Source organism: Nycticebus coucang, chromosome 14 (genome assembly GCF_027406575.1).
Source record: "Nycticebus coucang isolate mNycCou1 chromosome 14, mNycCou1.pri, whole genome shotgun sequence".
NCBI lineage: Eukaryota > Metazoa > Chordata > Mammalia > Primates > Lorisidae > Nycticebus > Nycticebus coucang.
The window spans coordinates 37,768,701-37,788,879 of NC_069793.1; the positions used below are offsets into that span (position 1 = coordinate 37,768,701).

Here is a 20,179-nt window from a genome sequence, read left to right on the forward strand (position 1 = left end):
AAACAAGAGAGAGATGCTTTCCTGGCGCGGGAACAAAGTTAGGAAAGAGAAGGTCCTTGTTTAAGGCAGCTACTGATTTTGTTATGAAGATAAGTCACATCCAGGCACAACCAAAGTAGAAAAAAGAATGCAGTAAATGTCACTGGGTGCACAGCACTGGGAGTGCTCAGAGGATGTCAAGGACCCAAGTTCCATTTCCACTGAAACCTGCCTTCTTGTGAAGTTCTCCTTCCTCTCAGCCAGAGGTTCTCAACCTTGGCTGTACATGAGAATTTCCCCGTGGAGTTTTGATAAGTCCTGAGACTCGGTCCCCCCCGCCCTGCCAAAAAAAAAAAAATCTGGAAATGGGACACAGATGTCAGTATTTTTAAAATTGGCTATTGCTGAGAACCACTATTTTAAGGATCCCTTTTTCTTTTAAATATCATGTTACCCAGATTTCAGTATCACTTTAGCACATGATGGTAGAGAGGAACAGAAAAGGAAGATAACTTTAGAGAAAATAATCACTTTTCTTATTCTCTTAACTAAAAAACAAATAAGCAAATAAAATAGCAATAGCAATGCCAATAGATATGTGCTGTTCTGTTAATTCTTGAGGACAAAAATTGCTAAAAGACAAAACGGGGAGGTCTTGGTATCAGTGGTGGAAATATGACAAGAAAGGGATTTCTTGGTTTGTATGTAGTTTGAGAGATTCAGGGGAGAAAAGTGATGATCTAAGCAAGGTGAGGTGGGGTAGGTTCAATTTATCCTGTTAGCTGGGCAGGCCCACAAAGGACGTGGAAGGGTGGTGAGAAGGTCTGATTTGTTTTGACAACAGAACATTAGTATTTATTCCAATACATTTCACAATATTAGATCAGCTCCCAAATTAAGCCCCATTATGAAACCTATAAAAACAAAACAAAGCAAAATAAAACACAAATCATACATCAAGGCTCAAATTTTGACCCTTAGTGTGATGGTGGTGGGGGAGGATTAGGGAACTCCAACAAAGACCCCCAAATCTGGCCACTGTTATGAAATTGTGAATTGCCTTGGAATAGATACAAATTTGTTGTCAGCAAATAAAAATTAAGTAAAACAACTTTGAAGAGAATTATTTTGAAGCATTCTGTTTAACTCTGGTGGCTGAAGGCATATTTCCATGTGCTTTTTTCCTATTACTTACAGTGTGGTTGGGTAGAAAGCCCACGGATGAAACAGACCTAGATTCACACTCTGGTCTTTTTCTTCCTAACTTTGGGCTCTTGGGTTACAGATTAATAACTGGGCAAATGCTTGAATACTTTTGATCCTCTGTTCATCTATAAACAAGGTGTCCCTCTAGATTAGGGGTGGCAAACTCAAAGGCTAACAGGGCCCTTGCAGGTGTGGAGAAGGGGGATGACTTTGACAAATGGGGGAGTAGGTCTTTGCTGTCTTCAAGGCAGCCTCTTCTTATATGCAGCGGATTGTTGGCATGTAGGTGTTCAGGCTTAATTGTTGCGAGATTTGATTTTTCAAGGTAAGTCAGGTCTATATTTAACATAAAATCTCCCAGTTTTTATAGCGTTGACAACAAATTCCATTTTCTTTCAACATCATGTGAGCCAAACTAAACATCAGATTACAGCCTGTGTGCTACCAGTCTTGACCTTTCAATTTTGGAAGTCCCTTTCACTTCCCATACTCTCTACTCTGGAATCTTCAGAATACTTACACTAATTTCACATGAGGCCTCATCCTCAATATTCGAAATGGAGTTACACCCTAACTTCTAGATATACCCTAATGAAAACTATTAGTATTTCATTATTCATAACTAATGTTACCTCCTTGGAAATTTGTATCCAAACAGCTTCTTGTTCCAGGATTAATATTAAATATATCTCCCGTTACTTACTAAAGCACATAGGCTTGGTTTTATGAATGGTTTAACATATCCACTGGCTCATATCAATCCCCCAGCACCCAACTTTGTGCCAACTCCTGGGAGGTAAAAGTTTAATGATATTTAATGTGTACTCAGTGTACTCAGCTTTATAAAGTTTTGGAGAAATATATTCTTCCCACCCATCTCCTCTGCACTAAAATTTGTTCCCCACAATTCTTATGGTGAAGCACCAATCCCCAATGTATTTAGAGATAGGGCCTTTAAAGAAGTAAATAAGGTGAAATGAGCTTGTAAGAGTAAGGTTCTAACTGGACAGGACTGATGTTCACAGGAGAGAGAGAGACAGCAGCCGGGTGCTACACACAGAGAAAAGACCCTGTGAAGACATGTGACAACATAGTCATCTGTAAGCTGGAAAAGGGTCTCATCAGAAACCAGCCCTGCCAGTATGTTGATCTTGAACTTCCAGCTTCCACAACTATGAAAAAATAAATTTCTCTTATTTAAGTCATCCAGCTTGTGGTATATTTTTATGGAAACCAGAACAGAGTAATACACCACCTGTAACTAGCCTGGTATCTTTGGTGCCTCTCATTTTTTATCTCTTAGGTTTCCTAAAAATTCCTGGCATTTTCATAGAAATACTGCTTTTAGATGCCTCTTTCCATCTGACTTCCTGCTCTAGAAACCTAACAAAAAGAAATGATAAATGCCTGAGGTGATGGATACATCAATGAATCTTATTTGCCCCTAACAATACATCACATACACCCTATAAATACACGTATATATAACTATTATGTGCCCATCATAACTAAAAATAAAAAATTAAAAAGAAATGATGGAAATTTCTGTGTCTTCATCCAAAGTATCACACCTTCTTAGTGATGATAGAGTACAAAACCATTTCGTGACTCACCCGTAAAATGTGAGATATAAGAAACCAATCCTTTTCCCAAGTTTTAGAATTTCTCCTCGTTTGACAGATGCTCCTGTGAGCCGTACTATCCCGACTTTCTTGAGGCTGGAGAGCCACTTGTATGCATGTTCGTCATCTTTTAAAACATCTTCAAAGTCCAGAGTAGGCATTTGGAGCTCTGAGCCCCAGTATTGACATTCTGTAAATTAAGAAAATGAAGAAACAAGATGGGATGACGTTGGTTTTACATACAGTGATAACCTCAGAGAAGGGACTAGTTCACTAGGGTTGGTCTTTATCATGGGGTTCACTAAATGTTAGCCATGTTAAAGATGCCCAAGTCACCAACTAGGCCTTTCTTCTTTATTGCCATGCAAATCTGCTATCTGCCTCCTGCCTACAACCATGTCTGCCGCATAACAGGTATTCAATGTGCCCCATTTGTTGAGGGCATACTGTTTATCTTATGGATAGCTCTTGATCTGTACATCCCAGGGCTTCTCTTCCAGAACACTGCTTAGCAATAATCTTGAGACAGTGTGTATGTGAATGGCCAAGCTTTATTTCTCAACTCCAAGTTGAAAACACAGTCAGGATGGTGGACTAGAACATTTTGCCCATTCTTGGGTTTGAGGGCGTGTTTTGCCATAGTAGGTACAGCTCTTTTTTCCCCTTCTTTCAGCTGATGTGAAGCCTTCTGTGGGACTTCATTCTTTGGGACCAAGAAGAAAAGACAAGGATATGTTCCTGGGATGCATAGACCCTTTAGTGGCAGTGTCACACAAGGAGAGGTCCAATGCCTTCCCTTAGCTTTCTCCTTCCTGATAAATACTCATAAAATTTTTACTTGAGAAAACAGGAAAAATAAACCCAAATATTAACAATAACTGATTTGCAAACTGGGCTCCCCAAGGAAATGAAACATAGAGGAAATGGAAATTTGCCAAAGAAAACAATGCAGACATTACCAACCACATTCAGGAAAGACCTAGCTCTAGCTAATCTAGTTGATTTCTTCCTTTCTTGGGAAGGAAGTTGCCTTGGGGATGCAAACCTTCCTAACAAATGACAGAAAAACTTATGATCACAAGATCACCCTGAGCAATGCTTTACTTTTCCAACTGCGGAATATGTTATGAAAAACAAAACCAAAGCCCCCTCTTTGATGTCAGCATGGCTGTTTCTGCAGAAATAGATTTTTTTTTTTTAGGAGCCAAATAGTGGCTTTAGTAGTGAAAAGATACTTGCAGATGCCAGGAGCCACTTCTTGGTATTTTACCATCTAGCTGCATAAGAACATTTGCAGAGGTAAGTGGGTTTGTTTATGTAGGAAAAGCTAATCAGCTTATAAATGCCCTTATTGCCAAAGTTTCTGGGTTATTAAGCATAATAGCTTGAATAATGAACCAGAATTTCCGGGACCTTAATTGCAAACTGTAAATTAGGCCTCCCTAGTGACTAAATTAACTTTTTTTTTTTTTTTTTACTACATTAATATTCTTTAGTATTGAATACACTCCACAGGCCCAAGTCAGTTACTATATCTTCTCAGGAAGTGGAGCTGGTAATTTCTCATTTTGGCTTTCCTCCTTCAGACTAACCAGAACCGAAAGAACTGTAGTCTTTCCTGCTCCTTCTTGTCCCTTAGTTTTAATTTCTTTTTAAGTTTTAGTATCACTCTTCACGTGCTTCTGCCATTTAAGAAAACTTTTGAATTTAATATTAACCAAGTCACTTTGGTAAAGGCAAACAGGTCAACACACAGATCATGTTGTATTAGAACAGGACAAGTTGGTTAAAACAATAATAGACAATGAGGCGTGAAGGCTTCAGGGTAATGATTATAAATTTAAGGGGAGAAAAGAGAAGGGAGTTTTATATAGTTTCTTGGTATTTCTTGATTATATTAGCTACGCAGTAATTGCTTATTATTTTATTTTCTCAATTAGCTTAGTATTTTACCATGCCACAAGGCACTGTGATGGGGAGTAGGTTTTAAGGAGCTCACAGTCTATGGATGAATTGAACATGGAAGTTGATGATTAAAACACAGTATGATATAATTCAGCACATAAACAAATTAAAAAACAAAGACCATATGATTCTCTCAATTGATGCAGAAAAAGCTTTTGATAATATACAGCATCCCTTCATGATCAGAACATTTAAGAAAATTGGTATAGAAGGGACATTTCTTAAACTGATAGAGGCCATCTACAGCAAACCTACAGCCAATATCATATTGAATGGAATTAAATTGAAATCATTTCCACTCAGATCAGGAACCAAAGTTGCCCATTGTCTCCACTGCTCTTTAACATTGTAATGGAAGTTTTAGCCATCGCAATTAGGGAAGTAAAGGTGATCAAGGGTATCCATATAGGGTCAGAAGAGATCAAACTTTTGCTCTTCGAAGATGATATGATTGTATATCTGGAAAATACCAGAGATTCTACTACAAAACTCTTAGAAGTGATCAAGGAATACAGCAGCTTCTCAGGTTACAAAATCAACATTCATAAATCGGTAGCCTTTATATATACCAACAATAGTCAAGCTGAAAAAACAGTTATTAAGGACTCTATTCCATTCACAGTAGTGCCAAAGAAGATGAAATATTTGGGAGTTTATCTAACAAAGGATGTGAAAGATCTCTATAAAGAGAACTATAAAACTCTAAGAAAAGAAATAGCTGAAAATGTTAACAAATGGAAAAACATACCATGCTCCTGCCTGGGAAGAATCAACATTGTTAAAATGTCCATATTACCCAAAGCAATATACAATTTTAATGCAATCTCTATTAAAGCTCCACTGTCATACTTTAAAGATCTTGAAAAAATAATACTTCATTTTATATGGAATTAGAAAAAACCTCGAATAGCCAAGACATTACTCACAAATAAAAACAAAGCAGGAGGAATCACACTACCGGACCTCAGACTATACTATAAATCAATAGTGATCAAAACAGCATGGTACTGACACAAAATGGAGAGGTAGATGTATGGAACAGAATAGAGAACCAAGAGATTAACCCAGCTACTTTCTGTTATTTGATCTTTGACAAGCCAATTAAAAACATTCAGTGGGGAAAAGATTCCCTATTTAACAAATGGTGTTGGGTGAACTGGCTGGCAACCTGTAGAAGACTGAAACTGGATCCACACCTTTCACCATTAACTAAGATAGACTCTCACTGGATTAAAGATTTAAACTTAAGACATGAAACTATAAAAATACTAGAAGAGAGTGCAGGGAAAACTCTTGAAGTAATTGGTCTGGGCTGCCGCGCCCACGGCATATAGCCGTAGTGAGGCAGTGCTGTCCGCGTTATAGAACGACGGGAAGGTGGTTTGTGCTCCCCGGAGCTTTGCCCCCAGCGCCCCCAGTATGCACAGCATCAGAAATGTTGCCTAGCATGCTCAGTTACCCGCTTAAGTTTAAAGATTGTGGCGTCTACTCATGTGTTTGTCATCCTGTACCAGAAGTCTGTTTGTTCTGATAAACTATCAATATGTACTTTCTTAAGAATGAACACAATACACTGTTAATCCAGATATAACACCACCTCATGAGCTATTAGACTCAGTGGCACCAACAATGAGCACATAAAGATGTTTTCCCACCATAAATACCAGTGAGCTAAGACGATAAGCTTAAGGACACGAAATACAAATTATCTACATAAGTTACAAAGTCACTGAAACACATCCACCCACCGTGAAGTCCTGTTCAGAACATCTTACTTCACCAGCTGTCACGCATAATAAAAATCAATAAAAAAACTAATACTTGTCAAGAAATTTACTCTAAATCAAAATTATAATTATCAATAACAATAAGATCAAATAGTAAATGTAGAATTAGTCAAGCATTAACATAAAGAAGATGTCAAGCTGTTCTAAAAAGATAATAAGAAACTAAGAAAAGAGTTAGAGGCAGTAACATTCCTGAGATAGGAAGAAGCGGGCAGAGTTAACTAATAACCGCTACCCTCCGGGAAGCGGAACCTTAAGACATAACAATGCATGATAAATCACACTTACAAACACAAAGATAACCCGTGCACGTAAGCAGAAAGATTACAAGCTCTGTAAAAATGTATAAATACCAACATGTGTACCCAATAAATTTACAGCTGCATACTTCACCCGTAGTGTGCCAGACTGTCATTCCTGCGCCGACCTCTCAACCTTCCTCGTTCCTTCTCCCTACTTTCCCTCGGACTGGAGCCCACCGACAGGGCGGTCCGTGGCACTGGGCGAGTATATTATGAAGAGCACCCCCTGGGCAGAAGCAGCTTCAAAAATACACTACTGAGACCTGATCAAACTAAAAAGCTTCTGCACAGCCAAGAACACAGTAAGTAAAGCAAGCAAACAGCCCTCAGAATGGGAGAAGATATTTGCACGTTATGTCTCTGACAAAAGTTTAATAACCAGAATCCACAGAGAACTCAAACGTATAAACAAGAAAAGAACAAGTGATCCCATCGCAGGCTGGGCAAGGGACTTGAAGAGAAACTTCTCTGAAGAAGACAGATGCACTGCCTATAGACATATGAAAAAATGCTCATCATCCTTAATCATCAGAAAAATGCAAATCAAAACTACTTTGAGATATCATCTAACTCCAGTAAGATTAACCCATATCACAAAATCCCAAGACCAGAGGTGTTGGCGTGGATGTGGAGAAAAGGGAACACTTCTACACTGCTGGTGGGAATGCAAATTAATACATCCCTTTTTGAAATATGTTTGGAGAACACTTAGAGATCTAAAAATAGAGCTGCCATTCAATTCTATAATTCCTTTACTAGGTATATACCCAGAAGACCAAAAATCACATTATAACAAAGATACTTGTACCAGAATGTTTATTGCAGCCCAATTCATAATTGCTAAGTCATGGAAAAAGCCCAAGTGCCCATCGATCCACGAATGGATTAGTAACTTGTGGTATATGTACACCATGGAATATTATGCAGCCTTAAAGAAAGATGGAGACTTTACCTCTTTCATGTTTACATGGATGGAGCTGGGACATATTCTTCTTAGTAAAGTATCTCAAGAATGGAAGAAAAAGTATCCAATGTACTCAGCTCTACTATGAAACGAATTTATGGCTTTCATATGAAAGCTATAACCCAGTTATAACCTAAGAATAAGAGGAAGGGGGAGAGGGAGAGGAGGGAGGGGGGAGAATGGGCGGAGGTAGGGTGATTGGTGGGATTACACCTACGGTGCATCTTACAAGGGTACATGTGAAACTTAGTAAATGTAGAATATAAATGTCTTAACACAATAACTTAGAAAATGCCAGGAAGGCTATGTTAACCAGTGTGATGAAAATATGTCAAATGGTGCTCATGGCTGGGAAGAATCAACATTATCAAAATGTCCATACTACCCAAAGCAATATATAATTTCAACGCACTCCCTATTAAAGCTCCACTGTCATATTTTAAAGATCTTGAAAAAACATTACTTCGTTTTATATGGAATCAGAAAAAACCTCGAATAGCCAAGACATTACTCAGAAATAAAAACAAAACAGGAGGAATCACACTACCAGACCTCAGACTTTACTACAAATCGATAGTGATCAAAACAGCATGGTATTGGCACAAAAACAGAGAAGTAGATATCTGGAACAGAATAGAGAACCAAGAGATGAATCCAGCTACTTACCGCTATTTGATTTTTGACAAGCCAATTAAAAACATTCAGTGGGGAAAAGATTCCCTATTTAACAAATGGTGCTGGCTGAACTGGCTGGCAACCTGCAGAAGACTGAAATTGGACCCACACCTTTCACCATTAACTAAGATAGACTCTCATTGGATTAAAGATTTAAACTTAAGACATGAAACTATAAAAATACTAGAGGAGAATGCAGGGAAAACCCTTGAAGAAATTGGTCTGGGTGAGTATTTCATGAGGAGACCCCCCCGGGCAATTGAAGCAGCTTCAAAAATACACTACTGGGACTTGATCAAACTAAAAAGCTTCTGCACAGCTAAGAACACAGTAAGCAGAGCAAGCAGACAGCCCTCAGAATGGGAGAAGATATTTGCAGGGTATATCTCTGACAAAGGTTTAATAACCAGAATCCACAGAGAACTCAAACGCATCAGCAAGAAAAAAACAAGGGATCCCATCGCAGGCTGGGCAAGGGATTTGAAGAAACTTCTCTGAAGAAGACAGGCGCAAGGCCTTCAGACATATGAAAAAATGCTCATCATCTTTAATCATCAGAGAAATGCAAATCAAAACTACTTTGAGATATCATCTAACTCCAATGAGACTAGCCTATATCACAAAATCTCAAGACCAGAGATGCTGGCGTGGATGCGGAGAAAAGGGAACACTTCTGCACTGCTGGTGGGAATGCAAATTAATACATTCCTTTTGGAAAGATATATGGAGAACACTCAGAGATCTAAAAATAGATCTGCCATTCAATCCTGTAATTCCTCTGCTGGGCATATACCCAGAAGACCAAAAATCACAACATAACAAAGATATTTGTACCAGAATGTTTATTGCAGCCCAATTCATGATAGCTAAGTCATGGAAAAAGCCCAAGTGCCCATCGATCCACGAATGGATTAATAAATTGTGGTATATGTATACCATGGAATACTATGCAGCCTTAAAGAAAGATGGAGACTTTACCTCTTTCATGTTTATATGGATGGAGCTGGAACATATTCTTCTTAGTAAAGTATCCCAAGAATGGAAGAAAAAGTACCCAATGTACACAGCCCTACTATGAAACTAATTTGGGACTCTCACATGAAAGCTATAACCCAGCTACAACTTAACAATAGGGGGAAGTGGGAAGGGGGGGCGGGTAGAGGGAGGGGAATCGGTGGGATTACCCCTGTGGTGCATCTTACAGGGGTATTTGCGAAACTTGGTAAATGTAGAATGTAAATGTTTTGGCACAGTAACTGAGATAACGCCGGAAAGGCTATGTTAACCACTGTGATAAAAATGTGTCAAATGGTTTATGAAGCGAGTGTATGATGCCCCATGATCATATCAATGTATACAGTTATGATTTAATAAAAAAAATAAAAAAAAAAGAAAATATGTCAAATGGTATATAAAACCAGTGTATGGTGCCCCATGATCGCATTAATGTACATAGCTATGATTTAATAATTAAAAAAAAAACACAGTATGAGAAATACTATATAGTTGAGTTACATTCAGGATACTGAGAAGGTATCACATCTTCTAATTCCTTATCTAATGTTCTTTCTATGATGCCCAGCAACTCTTTAACATGCATGAAATTCTCCCTTGTCTGTCCCTCATGCCTGAGCTATTTCATCTAAAATCAGAGTTGGTTTTATGTGAAAGAGCCTTTTTTCAAAGAGGCAACTGATGTATCTTTGTTTTGAATATTTAATTAAGGGGATATTTTCTTCGCCCCTCCCATTTGCTCATTACATCTAAAGTCCCTGGATCGTAATATCTGATACCAATCAAAATGTTCTGCAGAGAGAGGATGATAAATATTATAAATAATATATGCTTAGTATTGGCTGCCTAACTAGGAAGATCATTTGGTTTCTAGTTAGGAGAAAAAATTCACTCAGTCAGTGTTAAGGTCATAAATAACATATCACTGTCTCCTCTTTCCAAAATCAATACTTAAGTGAACTATATCCGGAAAATTTAAAGAAATGTTGAAAATAGCTTTAAGCTTATTGAACCTCAAGTGGAAATCATGGACCTATGGTGCATCAGAGGTTCATGGAATGTTAGACACTCGTCTGGCTTTTTCATATTGGCTTTAGGATTTCCCATCACCATTAGTTCTTATCGTTGTCCAAAAAAGGTTGCCTGAACTGCAACTGAAGTTTCTTCTAATTTTATGGCACTGTGGTGGTCTGCCCAAACATATGTTTTTTAGTCCAATGCAGATTTTTGAATAGAATTAGCTATTATCTTTATGATTATTTATAGTAAATGCGTTGTCTTTATCACAGAGGTTTAAGTAATTTATTAGAGTACATTTATTATAATTAGAAAAATTTATTATTTTCCATTGAAAATAAGCCAGCCTAGAAATTGGTATAAATTACACTACTATTCAATAGAACTTTCTGCAATGCTTGAAAACTTCTATATCTTCATTGTCCAATACCATAGCTACTAGAAACATATGGCTAATGAGACTTAATATCTGGCTGATGAAATGAGGGATGAAAGTTTTAACTTTATATGATTTTAGTTAATTTAAATAGTGGTATGTGACTGGTACATACATGGAGAAAAGAACACAGAGGCAGGGAGGCCTGGGTTTGAATCATTATTTGGCCTTCCACCTGATTTCTTGGCCTTTTCTCTGTCCTCTTAATTAATAAAATAGAATTATATTTATCCTGCGGGTCTTATATGACTATGCAATGATATTATGTCTGGAAGCCTAGTATCGTGCCTGACGCATAGTAGACCCATAAAAACAATGGTAATAGCTCATCTTTGCTGTGTACTTTCTAAGAGTCAGGCACAATGTTAGATGCTTTCCATATATTATTTCTTTTACTCTCCACTACAAGTATATGTGATTGATAATTTCAGTATCACCATGTTATAGAGAAAGGAACTGAGGCCCAAATCATGCTGCTAATGATTTCCAGAGGTTGTTAATCAAATGCTGGTGACTGATCCCAACATCCATAATTTTAACAACCAATCATACATAGAATAAAGAGTTGATGCCTTAATATACAACCATTAGAGGTTTTATGTCCTGTGTCTATATGTCCATAGCTTATTCTGTCTCTTACAAAGGAAATCTAGTAGATAAGAAAGAAAGCAGAGCAAGTTATAATTAGGAACATTTTGTCTGAACTTGTTCAAGCATGGATGTTTAAAGATAAACCTTGGCTCCTGGTCTAGAATTTTAAATGCAGAAAAAACATTATAAGCAAGTTTTATTGCACAACACTGCAACAACATTGCTGTTCACCTTTTGTGAAATGAACCATGGCTTTGCCTACTTAAAAAATCAGCTAGCTTATTTTCATGCCAGCCTGTTTCACTGAACCATGCTTAATTTTGGTTTTACTTAAGGCCATTGTCACTTTCCAGAGAGTTTTAGTAACTATGTGGCAGTCAAATAAAATAGAGATTGAAAAATCATTTTCACAAGATAGAAATTTCTTTAAACTTTGAGTTCATATTTTGACTGCTTTGTGGATTCAAAGAGGATTTGTTTAGGGCACACTCTATACGTGTGTTTTAATGAATTTTTGTCTTTACATGAGTCATTTTTCCCACCATAGAACAACACATCCATTCACACAAAATATTCTTTATTTTAAACTCACAGAACAGCTTAGAATGGTTTTAATAAATATGTCACACTTTAGATATATACAATTAACAATATTCACACTGAGGGACTCCAGGATAATGCAAGGCTGTCAACATAATGGGCAGCATAGTCTGTAACATAAATCATTTCAAATTTATAGGATTTTACTATTAGAGTGGGGTTACGACAGTTTTAAGTTCTGCAAAGTTTGCAGTTTTCCAATCAGAACTCTTATTTTGGAGTGCCTATTTTTGGGAGGAGCTTTGCAGAAGAACCACAGCCCATACTGCGTCCCAACATGAGTCACTACTATACTGGATTATGCTAACCATGACTTTCAGAGACAGCGCTGTGACTAATCAGTTTCCAAATCCATCATCATGACCTGAATGTAGGATACTCTAATTTTCAGAGATACACAGGCCTACCTTGGAGAGATTGTGGGTTTGGTTGGAGGCCACCAAAATAAAGTGAACACCACAATTCTTTTTGTTTCCCAATATATATAAAAGTTATGTTTATACTATATTTCAGTCTATTAAGAGCATTATATGTAATAAAACAATATATATTTAAAAAATGCTTTATTGCTAAAAAATGCTAACGATCATCTGAGCCTTCAGCAGCTAGTAATCTTTTTCTTGGTAGAGGATCTTGGCTTGATGGTGACTGTTGCTGACTCACCAAGGCGGTGGTTGCTGAAGGTTGGGGGTGGCTGTGGCAGTTTCTTAAAATTAGGTATCGGTCACATTTGCCACATTGATTAACTCTTCCTTTCATGAAAGATTTTTCTGTACAATGCGATGATGTTTGATAGCATTTTACCCACAGTAGAACTTCTTTCAAAATTAGAGTCAACTCAACCACTGCTTTACCAACTAAGTTTGTGTAATATTCTAAACCTTTGTTGTAATTTCAGTAATGTCCATGGAATTTTCATCATCAGTAATTTCATCTCAAGAAACCACTTTCTTCTAAGAAAATGCTGTGAAGGCTATGTTAACCAGTTTGATGAAAATATTTCAAATTGTATATAAAACCAGCACATTGTACCCCATGATTGCATTAATGTACACAGCTATGATTTAATTAAAAAAAAAAAAAAAAAGAAACCACTTTCTTTATCCACAAGAAGCAAATCCTCATCTGGTAAAGTTTGACGGAGGCTGGGCATGGTGGCTCATGCCTGTAATCCTCGCACTCTGGGAGGCAGAGGCAGGTAGATTGCTTGAACTCAGGAGTTTGAGACCAGCCTCAGCAAGAGTGAGACTCCATCTCTACCTAACATAGAAAAACTAGCCAGGTGCCTATTGTAGCAGGTGCCTATAGTCCCAGTTACTTGGGAGACTGAGGCAAGAAGATCACCTGATTTCAAGAGTTTAAGGTTGCTATGAACTATAATGATGCCATAGCACTCTATCCAGAGCATGGAGTGGGACTCTGTCTCAAAAAGAAAAAAAGAACTTTTTTTGATTGAGATTGTGGCAATTCAGACACATCTTCAGGCTCTATTTCTAATTCCTGTTTTCTTGCTATTTCCACTACATCTGCACTTACTTTCTCCACTTAAGTCTTGAACTTTTAAAGTCATCCATGAAAGTCAACTTCTTCTGAACTCCCATTAACGTTGATATTTTGCCCCCTCCCATAAGTTATTAACATTCTTTTTTTTTTTTACCGTCTTCACCATTTTTTTTTTTTTTATTGTTGGAGATTCATTGAGGGTACAATAAACCAGGTTACACTGATTGTTAGGTAAAGTCCCTCTTGCAATCATGTCTTGCCCCCATAAAGTGTGACACACACCAAGGCCCCACCCCCCTCCCTCCTTCCCTCTTTCTGCTTCCCCCCTCCATAATCTTAATTGTCATTAATTGTCCTCATATCAAAATTGAGGGCATGTGGAATAGTGAGTCTTTTCCATAAGGTTTTCAATTTACTTTGCACAGATTCAACAGAGGAATCACTAGCTGTAAAAGCTATAGTTTCATAAACTGTACAATATTTCTTAAACAAAAAGACTTGAAATTCAAAATTACTCCTGGTTCTCCGGGCTGAGAATGAATGTTGTATTAATAGGCATTAGAAAAACTTTAACTCCTTATTCACTTTCTTTAGAGCTCTTGGGTGACCAAATGCATTGTCGATGAGCAATAATACCTGAAAAACCCAACTTTTTTTCTAAGCAATAGGTTTCAACAGTGGGCTTAAAATACTCAGCAAACCATGCTTTAAATGAATGTGCTGTTGTGCACGATTTGTTCTTCCATTTACAGAGCATAAGCGGACTATTTTAGCATAATTCTTAAGTGACAAGTTATATTGACAGAATGGTGAGAATTTACTTTAACTTAAAGTTGCTACCTGCATTACTCTCTACAAGAGAGTCATGCTAGTTTCTGAAGCCAGGTTTGACTTCTTTTTAGTCATGAAAATCCTAGATGGCATCTTCTTCTAATATAAGGCTTTTTTTTTTTTTTTGCAGTTTTTTGGCCTGGGTCTGGGTTTAAACCCGCCACCCTCAACATATGGGGCCGGCACCCTACTCCTTGAGCCACAGGCGCTGCCCATATAAGGCTGTCTGTCTATGTTGAAAATCTATTGTTTAATGTAGCCACCTTCCTCAATCATCTTAGTTAGATCCTCTAGATAATTTCCTGAAGTTTCTCCATCAGCGCTTGCTGCTTCACTTTGCACTTTTGCATTACAGAGATAACAAAAGCTTTCTGAACCGACCTCTGCTTACGTCAGCTTTTTTGTTTCTGCTGTTACCTCACCTCTCTCAGCCTTCACAGAAGTAAAGAAAGTCAGGGCCTTGCTCTGGATTAGGCTTTGGCTTATGGAGTTACAGTGGCTTGTTTGATCTTCTGTCCAGACTACTCAAACTTTTTCCATATTAGCAATAAGGCTGTTTTGCTTTTTTTATTATTTGTGTGTTTCCTGGAGTAGGACTTTTAATTTCCTTCAAAAACGTTTCCTTTGCTTTCACATCTTGGCTAACTGGTGCAAGAGGCCTAGCTTTTGGCCTATCTCAGCTTTTGATATGCTTTCTTCACTAAGCTTAATCATTTTTAGCTTTTGATTTAAAGTGAAAGACTATTCTTTTTGCTTGAACACTTAAAAGCCACTACAGAGTTATTCACTGGCCTTAGGATTAGGGAGGCCCTAGGAGAGAGAGAGAGATCAAGAAATGTCCAGTAGGTTGAACAGTCAGCACGCAAATATTTACTGATTAAGTTTGCTGTCATATATGTGTATGTTTTGTGGTCTCAAACAATGCAATAGTAACATCAAAGATCACTATAACAGATCACAGATCACAATAACATAATGGTGATGGAAAAGTTTGAAATATTGAGAGCATTACCAAAATGTGACACAGAGATAGCGTGTGGTGTTGGAAAAATGGCACCAATAGACTTCCTTTAAGGTTGCTATAAACCTTCCATTTGTAAAAACACAGGATCTGCACAGAGTGGTAAGGTAAAGTGCAATGAAAAAAGTTTGCCTGGGCTAATATTACACTGCATTAAGTCCACAGGAAAATCATTCTGTGATGTCTGCACAGACGCTTTAACATGCAAAGAGTAATTTTAAATCATTCTCTCATTTTTCCCCAACTGTAAAACAGAACCATTCAAAACAAAACACATTCAACTGTAGTAAAGGATTTGTAAGGAGAATACACTAAATACAAACTGAAATTTCACACTTGGGTCTGGATACATAAACAGTATGAGAAGTGATGGAATATTTAAGGTATGAACCATTCCTAATTTAACTTATGGCCTTCCTAATAAATACTTCTTTGGACATGTGCTTCACACACCATAAAATTTATGAGCGGGCTACATGCTGGCTTTCAAGGAGCCATTTGTACAAGGTTTCCTTCTCAGGGTTAAGCATCACATTCCTGGATCCTGAGTTGTATTTCAAAAAGGAAAAGACACAAAGAAGCTCTTTGGTTACAGATTCATGAGTGCAGCCTGCTGGGTTGCAATGTGTTATTTCAAGAACTTAGGACTTTCAGTCCACCTGCCCTGAGTGGAACTGCTGGCCCTGAAACAGCTTATCTAATGCGTAGGGGATCAGCTGCTCTCTTACGGTCATTTTCTGTAAATACCTTCTGGGGCCCTACCCAAACCAAAATATGACCCTTAGTAGAAAAAGGCAGCTGAGTAGAAATAGGGTTTTACTTAATTTTCTTATTTTGCTCTATGGGGATCCTGTCCTGTCTTATTTTGATTTTTTTATTCCCTTTTTTCCTTTTCTTTCTTTCTTTCTTTTTTTTTTTAACTCTTTATTTCTTGTCCATTGAAATCCACGTATCTTTAAAGATTCTTGTCATTTATTGTCTCTTTCATTGAGATCTTTCAGAAGCTGGCCTTGAGATAAGATTTGAATGCAGCAAACATATTAAAGAGCTCCTGGAAGCCCTCATGTGAAATGGGGCAGTAAGACAGGGAAGAAGTCCCCTGGAAGGTGTTGTGATGAACGCATTCTTGCTTTTGGCAGTGGGGGCTCTGCACCACCAGACTTCATAGGAACACTGTGAGTATCCCTCAGAGGTGTTTCCCCGGGGTGCATACAGGCTGAGATGTGCATGCCTCCCCGCCCTTCCTGGTCGGTTGAGGGCTGCTCCCCTGGGCGCCTGGTCCTGGGTCATTTTGGGCTCCCCTTTGTGCCTGCCAAGGATGCTTCCTCAGGCAGACAGGAGAAGCTGCTGGCACATATGGGGCAAACGCAGAGGGGCTATGGTAGGCACTGACAGCCTCTGCAATGCCCTCCTTCTTGAATCCCCTGGATCTGATTTCTCTGGGTACCCTCAGCATCTCATTCCCAGTGTTTGCCACATTTTGTTGAAGTAGTTCACTTACTTGATGCCTATTTGTGGAAAACCTTGCTAGGGGAAAGAGATCACATTCAACATTCATGAATAAAGACAGGTATGATGGCTTCCCTTGTTGGGGGAAAAGGGTGCCTAAACAAGGAAGCAGAGAGATAACTACATAAGAGGAAAATGCTGGCAAGTGCCCTGAGGGTTCCCAAGGGGGTATATAACAATGATAAACAGCTGTGGGGAGTCAGGTGGGAGATTTACTTAGATATGGTGGTTGAGAGCAGCTATGCTGAAGACAAGCTATTTACGCCAAATCCTGAGAGATGAAGGAAGGCAGGCATGCAAAGGACAGGAGGAAAGGTGCTGGAGGGACAGTGGAGAGATGGGGGCTCTTCTTGCTTGAGGAACTCAAAGTCACTGAAGCTAGAACTGGGACAAGAGGGAGCTGTAAAACAGATGAGGTGAAAAAGGAGGCTGCTCCGGCAGGATTTCTTCTCCTCCACTGCACTGTAAGCTGCTTGTGAGCTGGGGATCATGTCATTTTTCTTTATTTTCTCTCCAAACTCACTCTTTCCCTTTCTCCCCTCCACCCTGGTGTGTAGTTCAGGGCTGTCACATAAAACGTTTTCAGAAAACTAATATGTTCTGTATTCTAAACAAATATTTTCCTATATATTAATGACAACTAGAGACTAGAAGTGACCCACCAAAAATGGGATTGTGTCTGAACACAACTTAGCATTTCAAAAGATTAAGAAATCCATAAAATATTTGCCCTAGGTCAGTGTTTTACAACCATTTTTATCTCATAGCACACTTGAACCTGTAGTTAAACTTCCGTCACACACTCAAATTATGTTGATAAAAGAAAAGAATAAAAAAAGAATACACTTATTGTGCTTTGAACTTCTTTCAAAAATGTCTTAATTAATGGTCTTTTAAAATGTTTGTGGCACACTGAAGGGCCTCTCAAGGCACACTGAATATCCTCTCAGCGTGCGGTGGCACACTGGTTGGAAAATCACTACTCTAGGTGATAACCAGCCAAATTTTGAAAGCCTCCCAGACAATGTATATAAATGAGGCTTCTAAACAACTTTAAGTGGCTTGAAAGGAGGGAGCATATTTTTGTGAAGGACTATTAAGTATCCAGCATATTCCATATGCTCAGCCCTATGACAAAATTGACCATCTGGCTGGAGAAATCAAGAATTAAGAGAAGGAAGTAAAGGGCATCCAAATGGGAGCAGAGGAGGTCAAACTCTCCCTCTTTGCTAATGATATAATCTTATACTTAGAGAACTCCAAAGACTCAACCACAAGACTCCTGGAAATCATCAAAAAATACAGTAATGTCTCAGGATATAAAATCAATGTTCACAAGTCAGTAGCCTTTGTATACGCCAATAACAGCCAAGATGAGAGGCTAATTAAGGACACAACTCCTTTTTACCATAGCTCCAAAGAAAATTAAATACCTAGGAATATGCCTAACGAAAGAGATGAAGGACATCTATAAAGAAAATTATGAAACTCTAAGAAAAGAAATAGCAGAGGGTATTAACAAATGGAAGAACATACCATGCTCATGGCTAGGAAGAATCAACACTGTTACTTTCCAAAGCAATCTATGGATTCAATGCCATCCCTATTAAAATACCAACATCGTACTTTCAAGACTTGGGAAAAATAATTCTTCATTTTGTATGGAACTGGAAAAAAACCCGTATAGCTAAGGCAGTTCTTAGTAATAAAAATAAAGCCAGGGGCATCAGCATACCAGACTTTAGGCTGTACTACAAAGCCATAGTGGTCAAGACAGCATGATACTGGCACAAAAATAGAGACATAGACATTTGGAATTGAATAGAAAACCAGGAAATGAAACTAAGATTCTACAGCCACCTAATATTCAATAAACCAAACAAGAACATACACTTGGGGAAAGAATCCTTGTTAAATAAATGGTGCTGGGAGAACTGACTGGACCCACACCTTTCTCCACTCACAAAAATTGATTCAAGATGGATAAAGGACAAATGATAAAAATCCTCAAAGAGGGTGGTGCCTGTGGCTCAGTGGGTAGGGCGCCAGCCTCATATACCAAGGGTGGTGGGTTCGAACCCAGCCCCAGCCAAACTGCAACAAAAATATAGCGAGTGCCTGTGGTCCCAGCTACTCGGGAGGCAGAGGCAAGAGAATTGCCTAAGCCCAAGAGCTGGAGGTTGCTGTGAGCTGTGTGACTCTACCGATGGGGGGAAAAATTCCTCAAAGAAAGCATAGGAAAAACACTGGAAAATATTGGCCTGGGAAAAGACTTTATGAAGAAGACTTCGTGACAATTGTAACAACAACAAAAATAAACGAGTGGGACTTAATTAACTGAAAAGCTTCTGTACAGCTAAGGAGACAACAACCAAAGCAAATAGACAACCTACACAATGGGAAAAGATATTTGCATATTTTGAATCAGACAAAAGCTTGATAACTAGAATCTATAGAGAAGTCAAATTAATTCAACAATCCCATATTATCAATGGGTAAGAGAGATGAATAGAACCTTCTCTAAAGAAGACAGAGGAATGGCTAACAAACATATGAAAAATTGCTCATTGTCCATAATTATTAGAGAAATGCAAATCAAAACCAACCTCAGATATTATGTAACCCCAGTGAGCATGGCCCACATCACAAAATCTCAAAACTGCAGATGCTGGCATGGATGTGGAGCGAAGGGAACACTTTTACACTGCTGGTGGGACTGCAAACTAGTACAACCTTTCTGGAAGGAAGTATGGAGAACCCTCAAAGCACTAAAGCTAGACCTCCCATTTGATCCTGCAATCCCATTACTGGGCATCTACCCAGAAGGAAAAAAATCCTTTTACCAAAAGGAAACTTGCACTAGACTGTTTATAATAGGTCAATTTATAATTGCTAAAATGTGGAAACAGTCTAAATGCCCACCAACCCAGGAATGGATTAACAAGCTGTGGTATACGTACACCATGGAATACTACTCAGCCATTAAAAAGATGGAGACTTTATATCTTTTGCATTAATCTGGATGGAAGTGGAGCACGTTATTCTTAGTAAAACATCACAAGAAGGGAGAAACATGAATCCTATGTACTCAGTTTTGATATGAGGACAATTAATGACTGAGTATGGAATGAGGGAAGGGGAGAGCAGAGAGAGACAG

At 38.3% G+C, this 20,179-nt stretch overlaps 1 protein-coding gene across 1 annotated transcript in view; it reads right to left on the reverse strand.

The window, feature by feature from the left end:
* The window catches only part of BBOX1 (gamma-butyrobetaine hydroxylase 1), an 89,598-nt gene that overhangs the window by 41,481 nt on the left and 27,938 nt on the right, over positions 1–20,179 (reverse strand). The window contains exon 4 of the mRNA XM_053561411.1: positions 2,799–2,997. Coding sequence (XP_053417386.1) covers positions 2,799–2,997 — 199 coding nt within the window. The remainder of the gene's footprint in view (positions 1–2,798; positions 2,998–20,179) is intronic.